The sequence below is a fragment of the Misgurnus anguillicaudatus genome, chromosome 18 (genome assembly GCF_027580225.2).
Source record: "Misgurnus anguillicaudatus chromosome 18, ASM2758022v2, whole genome shotgun sequence".
Classification (NCBI taxonomy): Eukaryota; Metazoa; Chordata; class Actinopteri; order Cypriniformes; family Cobitidae; genus Misgurnus; species Misgurnus anguillicaudatus.
The window spans coordinates 9,723,314-9,738,727 of NC_073354.2; the positions used below are offsets into that span (position 1 = coordinate 9,723,314).

General features: G+C 38.2%; 1 protein-coding gene across 2 annotated transcripts in view; it reads right to left on the reverse strand.

The window, feature by feature from the left end:
- scara5 (scavenger receptor class A, member 5 (putative)) overlaps nucleotides 1–15,414 on the reverse strand; it is a 71,200-nt gene that overhangs the window by 54,895 nt on the left and 891 nt on the right. For both annotated transcript variants that reach the window (XM_073855840.1, XM_073855841.1), the window contains exons 2-3: nucleotides 8,462–8,592; nucleotides 7,071–7,202 (exon numbers count right to left, since the gene is read on the reverse strand). In XM_073855840.1, the coding sequence (XP_073711941.1) occupies nucleotides 7,071–7,202; nucleotides 8,462–8,582 (253 nt within the window). In that variant the 5' untranslated portion in view covers nucleotides 8,583–8,592. The remainder of the gene's footprint in view (nucleotides 1–7,070; nucleotides 7,203–8,461; nucleotides 8,593–15,414) is intronic.

A 15,414-nucleotide genomic window follows, 5' to 3' on the forward strand; every position in this document is an offset into this window, starting at 1 on the left:
ATTCGCAAAAGATCAAATTGGCCAAAAGTCTGTCAGTTATTTGTGCGCGATAGGGACGCAGAATGATGCCACCATGGCTGAAAACTCGTTCCACTGGAGAACTAGAAGCAGACACTGCCAAGACTCGGATGGTCTTACTGTTCAGTGCCCAAACAAAAGGGCATACTGTCCTTCTGCCATGTCAATGTAGTGACTTAGCTGCAGTGGTGTAGTCTAGATTTTTGTTTTCCCTTTGACCCTTATGCTCACTCGTCCCAGCGCGACACCCCATATGCACCACTACACTCACAGATGCATACAGTATAGATATTCATGTAACTGAGAGCATTCTGAAAGTTTACTCATAAACACATAAACTGAATTTGTATGAACATGAACAGGGCTAACACATGCATTGAAGGAGAAAAAAATCCACTCTTTCAATAGCTATTATCTGACAACGATTGATAACATTACCATGTGTAATTTAATGGTGTAAATGTTTTTATTTAATACACATTTAAGATGACCATCAATTAACTCTAATTTGCATAGTCTTTGATATAAAAAGCTTATTTGCATATAATACAAGCATTGTCTAAAAATGAAAATAGGCTTTTACTTAATTATTGTTACAAGATTATCATATTGCCTAATATTAGACACCCAAACCAAACAGAAGTTTAAGATCATATACATCTTGAACGTAGATATATAAATGAACACAGAGAAGGAAAGTTTAACATTGTGAAGCACAAGCAAACATGCTGAAGGCAGCTAAAAACCATCAGGACATAAACACGGGCTTATTTTATTGCATTTGGAGCCTTACCTTCAGATAAAGTAATAAACTGGACTGATGATTTAAATGTTGTTTACTCACATGTGCGTTGTTAACTCTCCGATTTTATGTTGCAGCACTCGTTCACTTCACATGGATTGTTTGTTTACAGTGTCGCGTGAGCAGCTACACTGCAGGTTCGACTTCATTTGGCGCTAAGCAGACCTCTTGGTGATGTCAAAGTACCGCGAGAGCGATTCAAAGCAGATTCCTCCATGTGATAACTGGAATCACTCTCGCGGTACTTTGCTGTCACTCGCCTGTGGGTTCTTCTGGTGCCACATCGGTCTGCTCCAGTCACTTTCGCGCCGCTATAGTAATTTTATATGCCGATCGGATCGCGCAGTCGGCAGGAAGTCAAACACACCAAATATATAGCCTAATATGTATGTGCATTTCAACCCACTAAAGTAGCAAGTGTAGCATGCTGGTCAGTGCTTAACTATGACTAAGAGTTTGAAATGTCACAAAACCATGCTGTTACGCATCATCACACTATTTTTAGTGGGTATACGGAATTCCTTGACAATTACTAGTGGGTATAAGGCGTATCACGTAGACTACACCAGCTGCTGAGCTGTACTGCTGGTACGGTCCCAACATCCAAACCAACGTGGGACTACAGTGATTGGCTGTCGTGCAGGCAGCGCGCGTGCTCTCTGCATGCAGGTTGTGCACATTTTTTTCACAGATGCAGATACACTGAGAGCGGCGCGGCCGTGTGAAAAAAAAACCCAGGTTTTCGTGTGACGTAACAAGTCTTCTCGAGTCATAAGGTGCAAGTCCAAGTGAAGTCACGAGTCATTGATGTTCAAGTCCAAGTCGAGTTGCAAGTCTTTGTACATTTTGTCGAGTCGAGTCTGAAGTCATCAAATTCATGACTCGAGTCTGACTCGAGTCCACACCTCTGGCTGGAGCCATTTACTTCCAGACTTTGTGCTAAGCTAAGCTAGCGGGGGCTGCGTCAGACAGAGTTACAGCACGCACGGAGATGAGAAAGGTATGTATGGACTTATCTAACTCTGGGGGATATGGTAAATAACCTAAATTCCCAAAATCTGGGCGTGTTCTCTTTAAGAGGAGCCTCACCTAGCCTCTAAAGGAAGTGACTTGTAAGGACTAGTCCTGCTAATGAATTATCCTTGACATTGAGAAACAGCCCCTGTTGCCAGTTGGACCCACAATAGTCACACCCATATCTAAACTTGTCCATGCCTAATAGGACATACACACCAAACGCGAGTTCAACGATTTGCGCGAGTAAATTACATACAAAGTCAATGCAAAGACACAATCAGAATTGGGCGGTGCGATTGCCGCAAAAACACGTGCTATTCACCTCAAACGCGCCTTCTTGCAAGTTGAAAATATTAAACTCAAGTGAAAAATTAGCATGACACAAAGTTAAATCCCACGAGTAATCTAGAGTGAGCAACGCGATGCCACGCATTTGGTGTGTATGTAGCATTATAAACAACAACTTTGAGGTGTGTGCCAAATACTTAAAGAGTAACTAAACCCTTAACCAACTTTTTTTAGTTAATGATATGTAAGAATGAAGCTTTATTAGTGCTGTGGATTGATTTTAGTAAGTTTTTTGACATTTGAATATAAAGTGTTTCAATACTACAATATATGGTGTAAAAACGTCTGAGTGCTGCCCTCTTCAGGTTGAACGGTGGCTACTGCAGTTTAATTTTCCTATTGGATGTTGGGTCCAAAAAGTAACTCGTGACGTAAGCAGGTTCAAGCTCACCACGCCCTTGTTACGATCTTACCACATGCTGTATGAGCTTAGTTCGTCCCCTCTATCTCCGTTGGGATCTGCCCACTTTTCTTGCATTTTTTAAATTTTGCCAGTGGGTGGAGTCAGGCTCTGACCAGGGGTTTAGTTACGCTTTAAAAGCATATTTAAAGCATACCAAGAGCCTCAAAAACATCTGTATATAGTCTTATGCTACATACACCCCAAACGTGGGGCATCATGTTACTCGCTCTCGTGGGATTTAACTTCGTGTCATGCGAATTTTTCGCTCAAGTTGAATATCTTTAACTTGGGCAAAGATGCGCTTGAGGCGAATAGCACGTGCTTTCCCTGTAAACGCGCTGTCCATATCGCATCATTCGCATCGCCCCACGCGAGGATGTGTCTGATCGCGTCTTTGCATTGACTTTGTATGTAATCTATTCGCAACTCGTTGAACTCGTCTGTTGTAAACCCACGGTTAATGTTTGATGCGTTACTATGGTAACACTATTTAACATGGACAAGACATCAGCCGTTTCTACATTTTCACTAGCCTGACGTTGTCATACTCAATTCTAGTCAGAATTTGAGTCTGATACTGCTCCATTGAGCTATAATTATGAGGCGTGTCTCAACCGAAAAATGCCTCTCCACTCAATTGGATAGACCTATGACCAATCAGAGCAACGGAGTGTGTGACGTATGTTGAAATGTCGTCTTTTGCAGCCTGACCGAACTGCTAGTTATTTCGCTACAATGATACTAACATCATTGTGATTATACTAAGTCTGAGTTAGCGAACGTACATCAACACCTATAATGTTTACAACATTTCATTTATATCACAACATTAAGTATTTACTAAGTCATACAGTAAGACTATCTCTTACCATTTGTACGTTAGGTGATCCACGACGATAGCTACCCATTACTTTGGCTTGAAAAATATCGGAGCCTAGCATGTCCCTCCACGATTCCGGGCTTCCGAAAAGAAGCTGGCAACGACCGCTAATTATATCCATCTCGTCGTGCACGCCGAGTTGCATCGGCGTGATACCCATTTCAGTTGCTTCTTTAACTTTGTCCTCCATAAGTGCAACCAACTTTTGCCGAATCCCGTAGGAATGACGGCGAAAACAAAAACAAATGCCTTGATCGCGTTTCTCTGTTCCTCTTTTTAAATCAATGCTCTGTCGATATCTTTTAGAACAGACTCAATGTCAGAATCCACACATCTGAATTCTCCAGCGGCAGCCATTTCATTGTAAAATTGTAAAATATGCAGACTATTTCAAAGTGTTCCAAACACCAAACAAACAAGCCAAGTTTGAGCACAATTTGACAATCTATGCAGTAGATATGAGACACTTCGCAATTTAGCATCTTTAATGTCTATGCATTATGTTGAGGGTTGGGCAGACGTAATGGGTGTCAGTGTGAAAGTTGTTTCGGGTCGATGAGAACTAATATATATAATATATACTAATATATACTAACATATATATATATATATTATGGAGTGAAAACAGTATCAAAAACTTTCACAAATGCACGCAAAAGTACACACATGTGCACCGTAGTTCACAAATGCATGCAGGAGATTCACACTGAAATCTACAAATGCACACGAAAAATTCACACAGTGAAATCCACAAATGCACACAAAAATGAACACGCTGAAATTAACAAATGCACACAGATATTAACAGTAACAGCAGCAGTAGTGGGTTAGGGTTAGTGCCCCTTGGGAGTCTATCCTCTCTGAACTTCAACTTCAAACCTTGATCTTGCATCCCATTCTCAAGCTTTTGTTCTTCAGAGCCTTCAAAGGTTTCGCTGTCGCTTACAGTAGTGTAAAAACTGCTGGATATACTTTCCACAGAGCGGATCATTTCTTACAAATACATGATATGGGCTCTTTGACTGCTAAGCCAAATGGTTTAAAAAAGCTAGTTATTTTTCAAAGAGCTCTGCCTGTGGGTGTGCATCTCATCTTTATAAAGCTATTATTCTGTTTTTGTGACCTTGGATGTGGCTGATATCTCTTTCCTACTGGCAGGCACGAGATCTGTCTCAAGTGTTTGGGTCGGCGAAGCAGCTTTTGTGGCCATCTTTGCAAAAGTATGTTGCTTAGTAGGTTGTGGCTGAAGTGTCCATGCCTGCTTCCCAGCGCGTGTTGTCTTATGCAAATACACAGCCAGTTGGCCTGGTGAGCAGCACAGGCGATATAAGGACTCAATGTAGATTTCACCGCTTGCTTCCTCTCTGCAGTCCCTCCATCCCGTCACGTTTGTTCGCCAGTTCCGAGTTGACAAGGTCCTCTCTTTTGGTCTGTCCCTGTCTCCCTGTGTCTTTACCAAGGTCGTTGACAGATCTTCAGTTTCTTCTGGCTGGAGTCCTGATGGGACAGGTTTCAAGGTGTGTAGTTGTGACGAAAGGTGCCTCAAGAATGGGCTGGGGTGCAGTGTTTGGAGGGGATTTTGCCTGTATTGGCACATCATATGCCTGGAGTAGTTGGCCACCCTACTTGCTCTAAGATGCTTTCTATTATGATTTTTCATGGCCGATTGGCGATTTCAAGCAAATGGGTGATTCTGATTGCCAGATTTTTTCTTTGTTTAAGCAACAAATAAGAAAGACTGAAAAAGTATGTGAACAAGATGTTCATTTGCTTATTAAAAGGCCTTAAAAACAATCTGTAGCTATTTAAACTTTGAAGCAACAAATTCATCGTAAAGACACACTATGCAGTTATTTACCTTAATATAACAGCTTTAAAGTTATTTTGGTGGTAAACAAAGTCATAGTAGGGCGAATCATCCTCCTGTTGAAGCTCGGGTAGGACGCCGCTAGCAAAACCAGCAATGCAAGCTTGAGAGGAGCGACCCTGACAAATCTCACGAGAATCACGACAATGACGTCACACACGTTAGGCTTGTTCAACTTCCTCTGTCTCGGATCATTCTCGCGGTACATTGACGTCATCCAGCTGTCGGTTCTTTCAGCACCGCATGAAGTCGAACAAGCCTTTAAACAACAACTGCACGCACAAATTTGAGACGTGATGCTCAACGATGGAAAAGTTAAGAAAGCGCATTCAGAAAAAGTAGGAAAAGGAAAAGAGAATCTGACCGCGTTAGGAACCGGACAAGAGTCCCACTCGGTCAGGCTTTTACTCGTTGGCGTGAGCTAAAAGACAGCACTGGATGCAACAGGGATGCTGATCTGGCGATCTTGTTGATGGACTAGTAAGTAAATCTCTTATTTGTAAACTTGTTTGCGGTCTATGTTGTATGTTGTTGCGCTTGCTTGTAGTATGTCATGCGATTATCATGACAACAGTTGTCAATATCTCACATAATGATCAGGACATAAATAAGCCTAGAGGTTGTTAATGGTGTAAACATGCTAAATTTGCAAACTATTATGATAAATAGCAATCATGTATAGTGACATTATAATGGCCAATGTTATGAAATAATGCTACGTACACAATTAACTTTGTCATGGCATTTTGTAATGTTTACATTACAATAAAAAACACAAATGAAATAATACAATAGACATAGACTATAAACTGTTTACTTGTGATTTAGCTGCAATCATGTAAAAACGTTATAAGCCAGCAAACGCGGTAGGCTACTTTATTATTATAGGCCTACTCTACACTTGGAATAAACTTCTTATTATCCTATTACCATCATCAGTGGATTAGTAGACTATGCAGTAGTCTAATATTTGTATGAAATTGTAAAAACATTACCTGGTCATTATTTTCGGAGGTGTACAGAGTGGGGGTGGGAAATTACGACAGTCTCAAGTATTCCCCAACAACTCTAGGGGTCGCTGTTTGACAAAAATGGAAAATGCATAGAGCGCCTTTAAACATACTAATCAAAGATGCAACAAACTTGTGACATCAGAAGTTGTTTTATTTTGGATGTAATTGTTCAATAATGTATATGTCATAATTGTAATTTTTCTATAATTTCAGGAAAGTAATAAAAGAAAGAAAAAAATGGTCTTACTTAAGCTTTGTAAAATGAGGCTAAATAAAACAAAACACCTTAGAAAAGATCAAATTCACTCTCTGACAGTACATGGCGCTTTTACGGCGATTACCAGGGTCACCCTGTTAACAAAGCAGCCATTAGTGCTCATAAACCGCACCTTATCAGGCATTATACTAAGATAATGATACACTCTTAGAACGGATGTGTTAAAAACAACACATTAGTGTTGATTCTGGGACAACACACTAAATGCGTTGTCCCACAATTCACCCATCTTTGTGTTATTATTGAAGCAACACATTTTGTGTTACTTTTAACACAAAACCAACACAAAATGACACATAATGTGTTAAAATTACACAATGTTGTGTAAATTAGACAAAAAGATGTGTAAAATATTAACACATCCTTAGTGTAAAATAATATGCCACAGAGACATTTGGTAGAAGTAAAAGATAAAAAAAGACAATGAGAAAGTAAATATGCCTACCTGCTACGAAGAGGCCAAATATAGTGAGCAGCAGAAGAATGTAAAGGGACACAATGGCATATTTGATTGCGGTAAAGGTGTCCAACTGACCACAGCAATTATCTGCCTTTCTTTTGTGTTGAGCTGAACCTACTGTAAAAGACAAACACTGATCAACTAAAAACAAGCAGAATTTGCATCGGGAGCTAAGGAGAGAAATCTTTACATCAAAAATATTTTTCATGTTTCTTATATTTATGAGGATGAGAGAGGAAATGAAAAGCACAGCAAGAGTGAGTTTATCAAAGACACAGCTGAATAACGGGGATTTGTAAAAAAAATCAAATTGTTGCAGCATATTAATCATTTTAACAGAAAGCTATAAATGTATTAAAACTTTGTAAATGTAAAAACAATTCCGTAGAAATTACAGTTACTTGCAGCTGGTTGCCGGTAACTTACCGTAGATTTACAGTTTGTTCAAAGTTAAATGAACATTAAACATTAGTAAGTCTTTATCTTTACAGAATAAAACTAAAATAACAGCCTCAAGCAAAGCATTCTGGGAAACAAAAAAAGGTTGATGAGGATTTATGGTTCCCAGAATGCTTTGCATGAGACTGTTATTTTATAGTTTTATTCTGTAAAGACAAAGACTTGTTAATGTTTAATGTTCATTTACCTTTGAACAAACTGTTGCCAGTAAATAACATATATGTAAATCTACGGTAAATTACCGGCAACCAGCTGCAAGTAACACTGTAATTTCTACTGAATTTTTTTACAGTGTACAGTAAGTGATGTAGTGTCTGTGCAACAATACTGCAAGTTCCTTCAATACTGTTTTTAACTGGCTACTTTGTAGATGTGAAAATATAACAAGTGTTATGTTTGAATTTTGGATTGCCTTTAGTCTAAACATGAATCCCACAGTTACACAGGTGTTATTCCAGATTTTTATGATATTTCTGTTATTCTAAAATGCAGAAAAATATGAATCAAATGTGAGCATAAACTTCTGTCTGATTGTGTACATACTGCAGTAGAGTTTGGGTTGTCACTAAATTGGTATTACAACCAGTAGCGTCTCCAGACTGTAAATGTAGGTGCATGACTGATTAACTGCTAGTGGAATGAGTTTTACATTTAAATGAATGAACGCTAACTAAAAATGATCTTGAATTAAGTTTTTAAGAAAAATGTAAACTCCATTGGCAGATATTTTGGCTTGTTTTAAGCACAAATTCACTTATATTGTATATTTTTGGTCTAAAAACTTATTTTCATTTTGCTCATCAAGAAATACATTGTAATTTAAGAATTTTTAGATATTTGTACTGAAAACAAGACACAAATACTAAATAAGAAAGTCATTTTTTTGCAGTGAATCTATAAAAACAAGTCATCTTTACCTTCTTCACAGAGGTTGAGTTTTGATAGATTCATCCCATCATAGCCTTCCTCATACAAAGAGCTGTTATCCCTGTTATCTTCATTGGTGTTAGTGGTTAGGTACATTGCCTTATTCTCCATTCACAACCAACTAGAAAGAGGAAAGTGCAAAAAAATTAGCGGACACAGTGACACTACATATTAGTGCATGGTATTTCATTAAACTGCAACTTCCGCCAATGTTTTAGCTGATAATTGATGATGGTGTGTTAAAGGTAGCAATTTTGGAGATTTCGGAGGCTAGTAATAGCAAGCAAGTTTTGAAAGTGTAAAATCCCACCCTTGTTTCAGAGTGCTTTCCAAAACCATGCATTCTTCAAAAAGACATGAATGTGCACAGCCTATATTCTCATCTGAATAGAAATACTTCATTGAAATCAAACCAAACCATGTTATACCCATCTAAAAGAAAAACTGCAACCAAACCTTTTTTTCAGACCCTTTGATTCCTGCAGTTGCCTACAGCATTGAAAAGCAACTACAATGTTAATTATTTTTCTTGATTCATATTTTTTTTTACTTGTAATCATTTATAAAACTGTCATTCCTCCCTGTGCTATGTTTTGTCAGTTCATGTAAGGTGGGTTCACTTTACAGAGAATCTCCTCAGAATGAGTGTAATCCAGTTAAATCCTTTAACCCTTTATTCCTTCAACTAATTTACTTCACCCAAATTCATTTAACATTCTGCAGAATATCCTGCACATTATGGACATATCTACCACTTAATATAAAAAAAAAAGTTTCCTCATGCAAGACAACATGACAGATCCACTCCGGTTTAAATGGTCATTAGTGCCAGAGTACACTTTTTCGAACACAAACACTGTCTTGTTTAAAAATGTTATTAAAAAGCACTCTATCTGGACTCTTTGATTACACAAGTACACACTGACAGTTTGACACAAAGACTGGACAGAATTGTGAGCTCATGTGGCTGCTATGCAACTGAGATCACTGTAAATCTTCAAGATAACTTTAAAAACCGCAAAAAGAGCAAACCCCTCTCTGCTTTTCTCACGTTCCTGTCCCACATCTCACATACTGTCTTAAATGCTCCTCTCTTCTTCTAGTTCTTTATTTTATAGCACATCTTGTGACTGACCAAAGTGCTGTACATCGTAAAACAAGGAAAAATAAAGCACTATAAAAAACACTATAAAATAAACAATATTAATGATTAGTAAAAGTTTTGAAAAATAAATGGGTTTTAAAAAAAACTTGAGGGCGATGTATTGCATATTACATGACTAAGGGGCCAGTCACACCAAAAGCGTTTATGGCAGTTGCAGGCGCCTTTTTTGAATGATCTTCTATGGGCAGGGCGCGTATGCGCGCTGTTTATGCGCGCCGAGCGCCTTGCGGTTTTTTGCCGCCTGCCACGCACGCATTTTTGAAGGAGCGCTGAGAGCGGAGAAGCGCCCGACGTCATTCGCAGCTTTCCATCGTCCAATCGAATGAGGGGAGAGGCGGGCCTTACGTTGTGGTGAGGGAAGTTTACAGTTGCTTTGAAGAACCGGACTCCACTCGCTCACTCTCTCCTGCGTGTTTGTGCACCTCTCACCCTCAAACAAGGTCAGAGCAAGCGTCCTCTTTTTAAAGTTTCTGCTAATATGACAGTTAACAGCAAAAGAGTGCTCACGCTTCAATATTTGAATGACAAGACAGCTGACTTGGTGGTTGCTTAGCAATATGAAAAGCCGCGTCGCACTGCTCTTTTTTTAAAAAAGGCAGTGCGTCGCGCCTTGCGTTTGCAAGCGTTTAAAGCGCTTTTGGTGTGACTGAACCCTTAATCAACTAAAATAATACCTACTGATGCCTACCCCGACTGAAAAATCCAGCTAAGCTGGTGAGCTGGTTTTAGCTGGTTTCCCAGCTTGATTTTGCTGGTGTAGCAAGCTGGTCTAGCTGTGTTTTGGTCACTTTTTAAGCTGTCTAGCTGGACTTAGTTAGTCAGGCTGGAAAACCAAGCTAGTCCAAGCTGGTAGGACCAACTTAAACCAGCTACTGCCACCTTAAATCAGCTAAAACCAGCTACCACCCTGCTGAAAAAAACAGCATTAAACCAGCATGGACCAGCATGGGAATTATGCTGGTCTATGCTGGTTTAGCTGGTGGTCACAGCATACCAGCACCAAAACACAACATATGCTGGTATGACCAGCATGGGATGCTGGTACTAATGCTGGTTTAGCTGGTGCTAATGCTGGTTTGTTGCTGGTTTAGCTGGTGCTAATGCTGGTGCTGATGCTGGTTTGATGCTGGTTTAGCTGGTGTTCACTAGCAGACCAGCACCAAAACACAACATATGCTGGTCTTGCTGGTATGCTGTTTTTTTCAGCAGGGCAGCTTGGTCTTAGCTGGATTTTTCAGTAGGGACTGCATTTTACTTTACTATTTAAAATGGGTAGACTTAATTGTAGAGCTGCACGTTGACCGGCTCAGCATCTCTCCCTCACAGGACAGCGATAGTTTCAAAATCAACCAACTTTTTAACCTCTTTTACTTTTTATAATATCATAAAGATCACTATTGTTGTGTTTGACCTGTTGTTTCTGCAAAGTGTCTGTCAGTTAGCCAGTCAGAGCCCCGTCCCCTCCCCGGGTGTAGCTCCTGCATCACACACCAGTGTTAGCCACTTTAAACAGACGTGATTTTGTACGATAACACTGCGGTGATAAATAAACATTAATATTAAAGGGTCATGTTTAGGTCTTATTTCATCCTTGTTTTGTGGTTTAGCAATATACACAGATAATATAGACAAAATAATGGCTTTTGGGGCATTCAGAGTGCCAGTATTAGTCTGAATGAAAATAAGATGCAATTATATGAAATATGATAATTAGCCCATGAGGTTATTCAGCACCACAGTTTCAAAAAAAATCTGTAGGAAACATAAAGCAAAAAAACACTATAAAATAAACAATATTAATGATTAGTAAAAGTTTTGAAAAATAAATGGGTTTAAAAAAAAACTTGAGGGCGATATATTGCATATTACATGACTAAATTAACTAAAATAACACCTACTGATGCCTACCCCGACTAACCCTAACACTGGTATCTTATTTGTAAATTGTTTTTTCCACATTTAAAAAAAATGTTTTATTATTACACTGCAACTCCAATGTGCCAAAAGTTCCAACTTAGTGTCTTCTTTTAGATTATACCACAGCTGTGTCTGAACACTTGCAGAACCATTTTCAAATATGTGTCTGATTACCTCTTCTTATTTAAAGCATGTATTCTCATTCATTCACTGCTTGGTCTTATTAATATCACCTGCCATACCCGTTTTTGTTTTCTGTTAGATATTTATTGCCTGTCTTTGTTTATGGACTGTTTACCCGTTTTGATGACCTCTTCCTGCTTGTGGATTATGATTAGGGATTACCCTTTTGTGTATTTCTTTTTGTTACGGTTGCCCCTATGATGCAAAGTCCGATTCATTTCCGCGAACGTGTTCCTTTCGGACAGTTCGACTCATTGAACCGGTTCAAAAAGCAGATTCATCGGTTCCTAACGTCATCAAGGAATGACATCACTATGCATTTATTTTTAATGGTGGTGGGCAGAGCAAGGCTTCATAAAACACTAAAATAAATAAACTATACTTAATAAAACAAGCATATCTCTCTGGTTTTCTACGTTTTGTTTGTTATAAAGAAACTTTGCGCATGAGGCTCATTCAAATCCTCTGCGATACACACGCAGTGTCAGCAACTTATTTGTCAGAATCGTCAAGTTGGTTGAACCGGCTCATTCGGTTCTTTTTGAGTCAGACGTGCTATTTTGGTTGTGCGTCCTGAGTCATCAACCCAGAACTAAAGTTCAATTCAGTTTGATTTGTGAACCAGCTTGACCATTCAATTTGTGAATTAGTTGAAGTAGTTTTATTCCATAATTTGTCAACATGATAATGCTAACAGAGAAAGACATAATTATTTTTCTGATACTATCACTTTAGTTACTCAAAGACATGTACAGTCCATTCAGAAAGTATTCAGACCCCCTTTACTTTTTTCAGATTTGTTTGGTTGCAGCCTGATTTGGGCTTTCAATTAATAGTGCATATTGAAATATATTTCCAATTATTGTTAATGAGCAAACCTGTGCCTGCCTACCTCACTGCCTGATTTGTTAGGAGAGTAAAAGAAGGAAGGAGCAGTTTGAGGAAAGAGCAGAAGTTCTGGCTAAGTTCTCTGAATGAATCTATAGGTGTTTCTCAATGTCAAGGATACTTCCAGGACTGGTCCTTACAAGTCACTTCCGTCAGAGGCAAGGCAAGGCTCCTCTTTAGCATTCAGAGAACACGTAAATGGAACAGGCTATCAAGTGCACGTCATTGCTTCATTACGTCAGTGAAAAGGTGTGCTTTTGGCGCTGCGCCCATAGGATTGTGGGTGATTTCAGAGTACAAAGATGCGTCCTTTCCTCTATATGGGATATTTCTCGGACGAAGGACTCAGTCCTTGGTTGAAATTCCAAGTATCCTCTACATTGGAACAGTCCTTCGACGGATGTCGATGACATAGCATCCTCGAAATTCTGACTTCTGAGGATCCTTCCTTGACATTGAAAAACACCTCATGTCTCAGTAAGACTTAGAATATTAATAGCAGACTGGGTAGCAAAGGCCTGGTTGAAGTGTGTTTTGTTAACAGCAGATTTGCAGTTCCAGAGTCCCACAGAAAAAGACAGAGTTGTAGAAAGAGAGGTGTGATTGGGTCGCACACTGTAATGATTGCGTTGTGTTTTGTGTCTGGAGTGAGATGTCTGTTATGGATGATAGCAATATACTGGAAACATATGTTGTTAGTAGTTAAAACAGTAGGCAATGTATGTGTAGTAGTGTACTATCAAGTGCCTTGTCAGTGTCCTGCTTGGTGGACTAGACCAGAGTGGTTCCCAACGTTATTCCTGTAGGCCCACTGCTCTGCATTTGTGTATGTCTGCCATATTTATCACACCTGATTCAAATCATCAGCTCATTAGTAGAGATCTTTATGACCTGAACCAAGTCTTTCAGATAAAAGAGTCATGCAAAATGTGCAGAGCAGTGGGCCTCCAGGAACGGGGTTGAGAACCACTGGATAGTAACAATTTGAATAGTTATGAATAGTTACTATGGAAGTCAATGGGTACCGTCAACTGTGTGCTCACCATCATTTATCAAAATATCTTCTTTTGTGTTCAACCGTATTAAGCAAACGCTAACACTTTAGCAGTCAGTCTAGTAACAGCCTAAAAAAGACTAAAATTAAGTTTTCATTTGTCATTATGGGGTACTGAGTGTAGATGAATAAGAAAAGATGAATTTAAATGATTGTGGTATACTGATAAAAATAGAAAAAAGTGAAGGGGGTCTGAATACTTTGTGTATGCACTGTATGCAGTAGGGGGGAGCGGGGCACAAACACAATTATGATTAATAATTATAACACAGTTAATTATAACACAGCTACTTTACAAATTTATACAAGGCCGAGCAATCTGTGCTTTTGGTTTTTTTTTCTTACTGTCAGAAGATGATCTTCTGGGTATTTGTTAAAAGTTTTGATGTCTTTTGGTTAAGATATTGAACAAAGAATGTTTTGGAGGCATAAAGGTACATTTCTTCATCTTATTGACGTTTTTTTATTGGGTGTGTAAGTCACCAAATTGAACCTTATATTATTTTAATCACTGTTTTGTTACCTAAAACATAACACCATTTGGAAACATGTCAGCCATTCCTAGTAACTGATAGCTGGGATTGAAATCATTTTTTACACATCGGTGTTAGTTGGTACAAAGTGTTACAACTAAGTTTCCAGTATACAATAATAATGAAATGAAAACAATGTAAATACTATTAATCAAAATGATAACTGTTAATACAATATCAGAGGAAATAACAATTATGATTTTTTTGTCTTAATTGTGCAGCCCTTTCAAATCTATTTATATGCATTGTTGCATAATACAAGAATGGTTAGATAAAGGATCATGAGTGGATGAATGTGTGGATATCTATCTAATATAGGCAGATAATAAACAATAAACAATATCCACCTTTAGAATATAGACAGAATTGTATTGAATTATTTGTCTTTTAACCAAATTTTCTAGCAGGTGTTACAAGTTTGCACTTCTGTCACTTTCAGTGTAGTTGTACGATAACGGTAGGTCCCACAAACAAACTTTTAGTGTTCATTTGTAGCAGAGATGTGTGTGTTGATTGTGTAAAATATGATTTGAAGAGTTTTGTTGCAAAACGAGATAAATCTATTTTTTAACATTTTTGTCAAAACATGTTTATTATTATGTTATCATGTTATTATTTTGTTTTATGGTGCTACTTAGCTGTATTTTTTAAGTTATGAAGGTTTAAATCAAAACAAACCAACTGCAGTTGAATTGATATTAATTGGAATGCACAACCAAAAAACAAGATTTCTGAACAATTAAAAAAAGGTGGTTATCTCGTTTTGCAACGAAACTCTTCATTTATACTTCAATATTTTTTGAATGATAGAGCAAAAGCCAAAAGGCGTTAGGTTGTTCCCAGCTCTCCCCTACTAAGTAATTCTGAATAAGTGTTGATTTAAGAGTCAAGCTGCTTTAACCAATTTAGTGAATTTCTCAACTTGTTCATAAACTAGTTTAAGGAATGATTTGTTCACTAACTGGGCATTATCAGAACAAGTGTGGAGCATGGGACAAGACAACCCAGTATTACAGTTATCCCTGGATTAGATTACCCTGCAGAAGTTCAACATTTTTAGTGCAAAAACACTAAACATCAATACTAGTTAATACTTGCTGTTATTAAAAATATAAAGAAACCCCATAAATAATGATACACAGGTATGGTATCAGCTATAGATATTTGAACATATGCAATTTTACTATTTGTTCAATACAAACA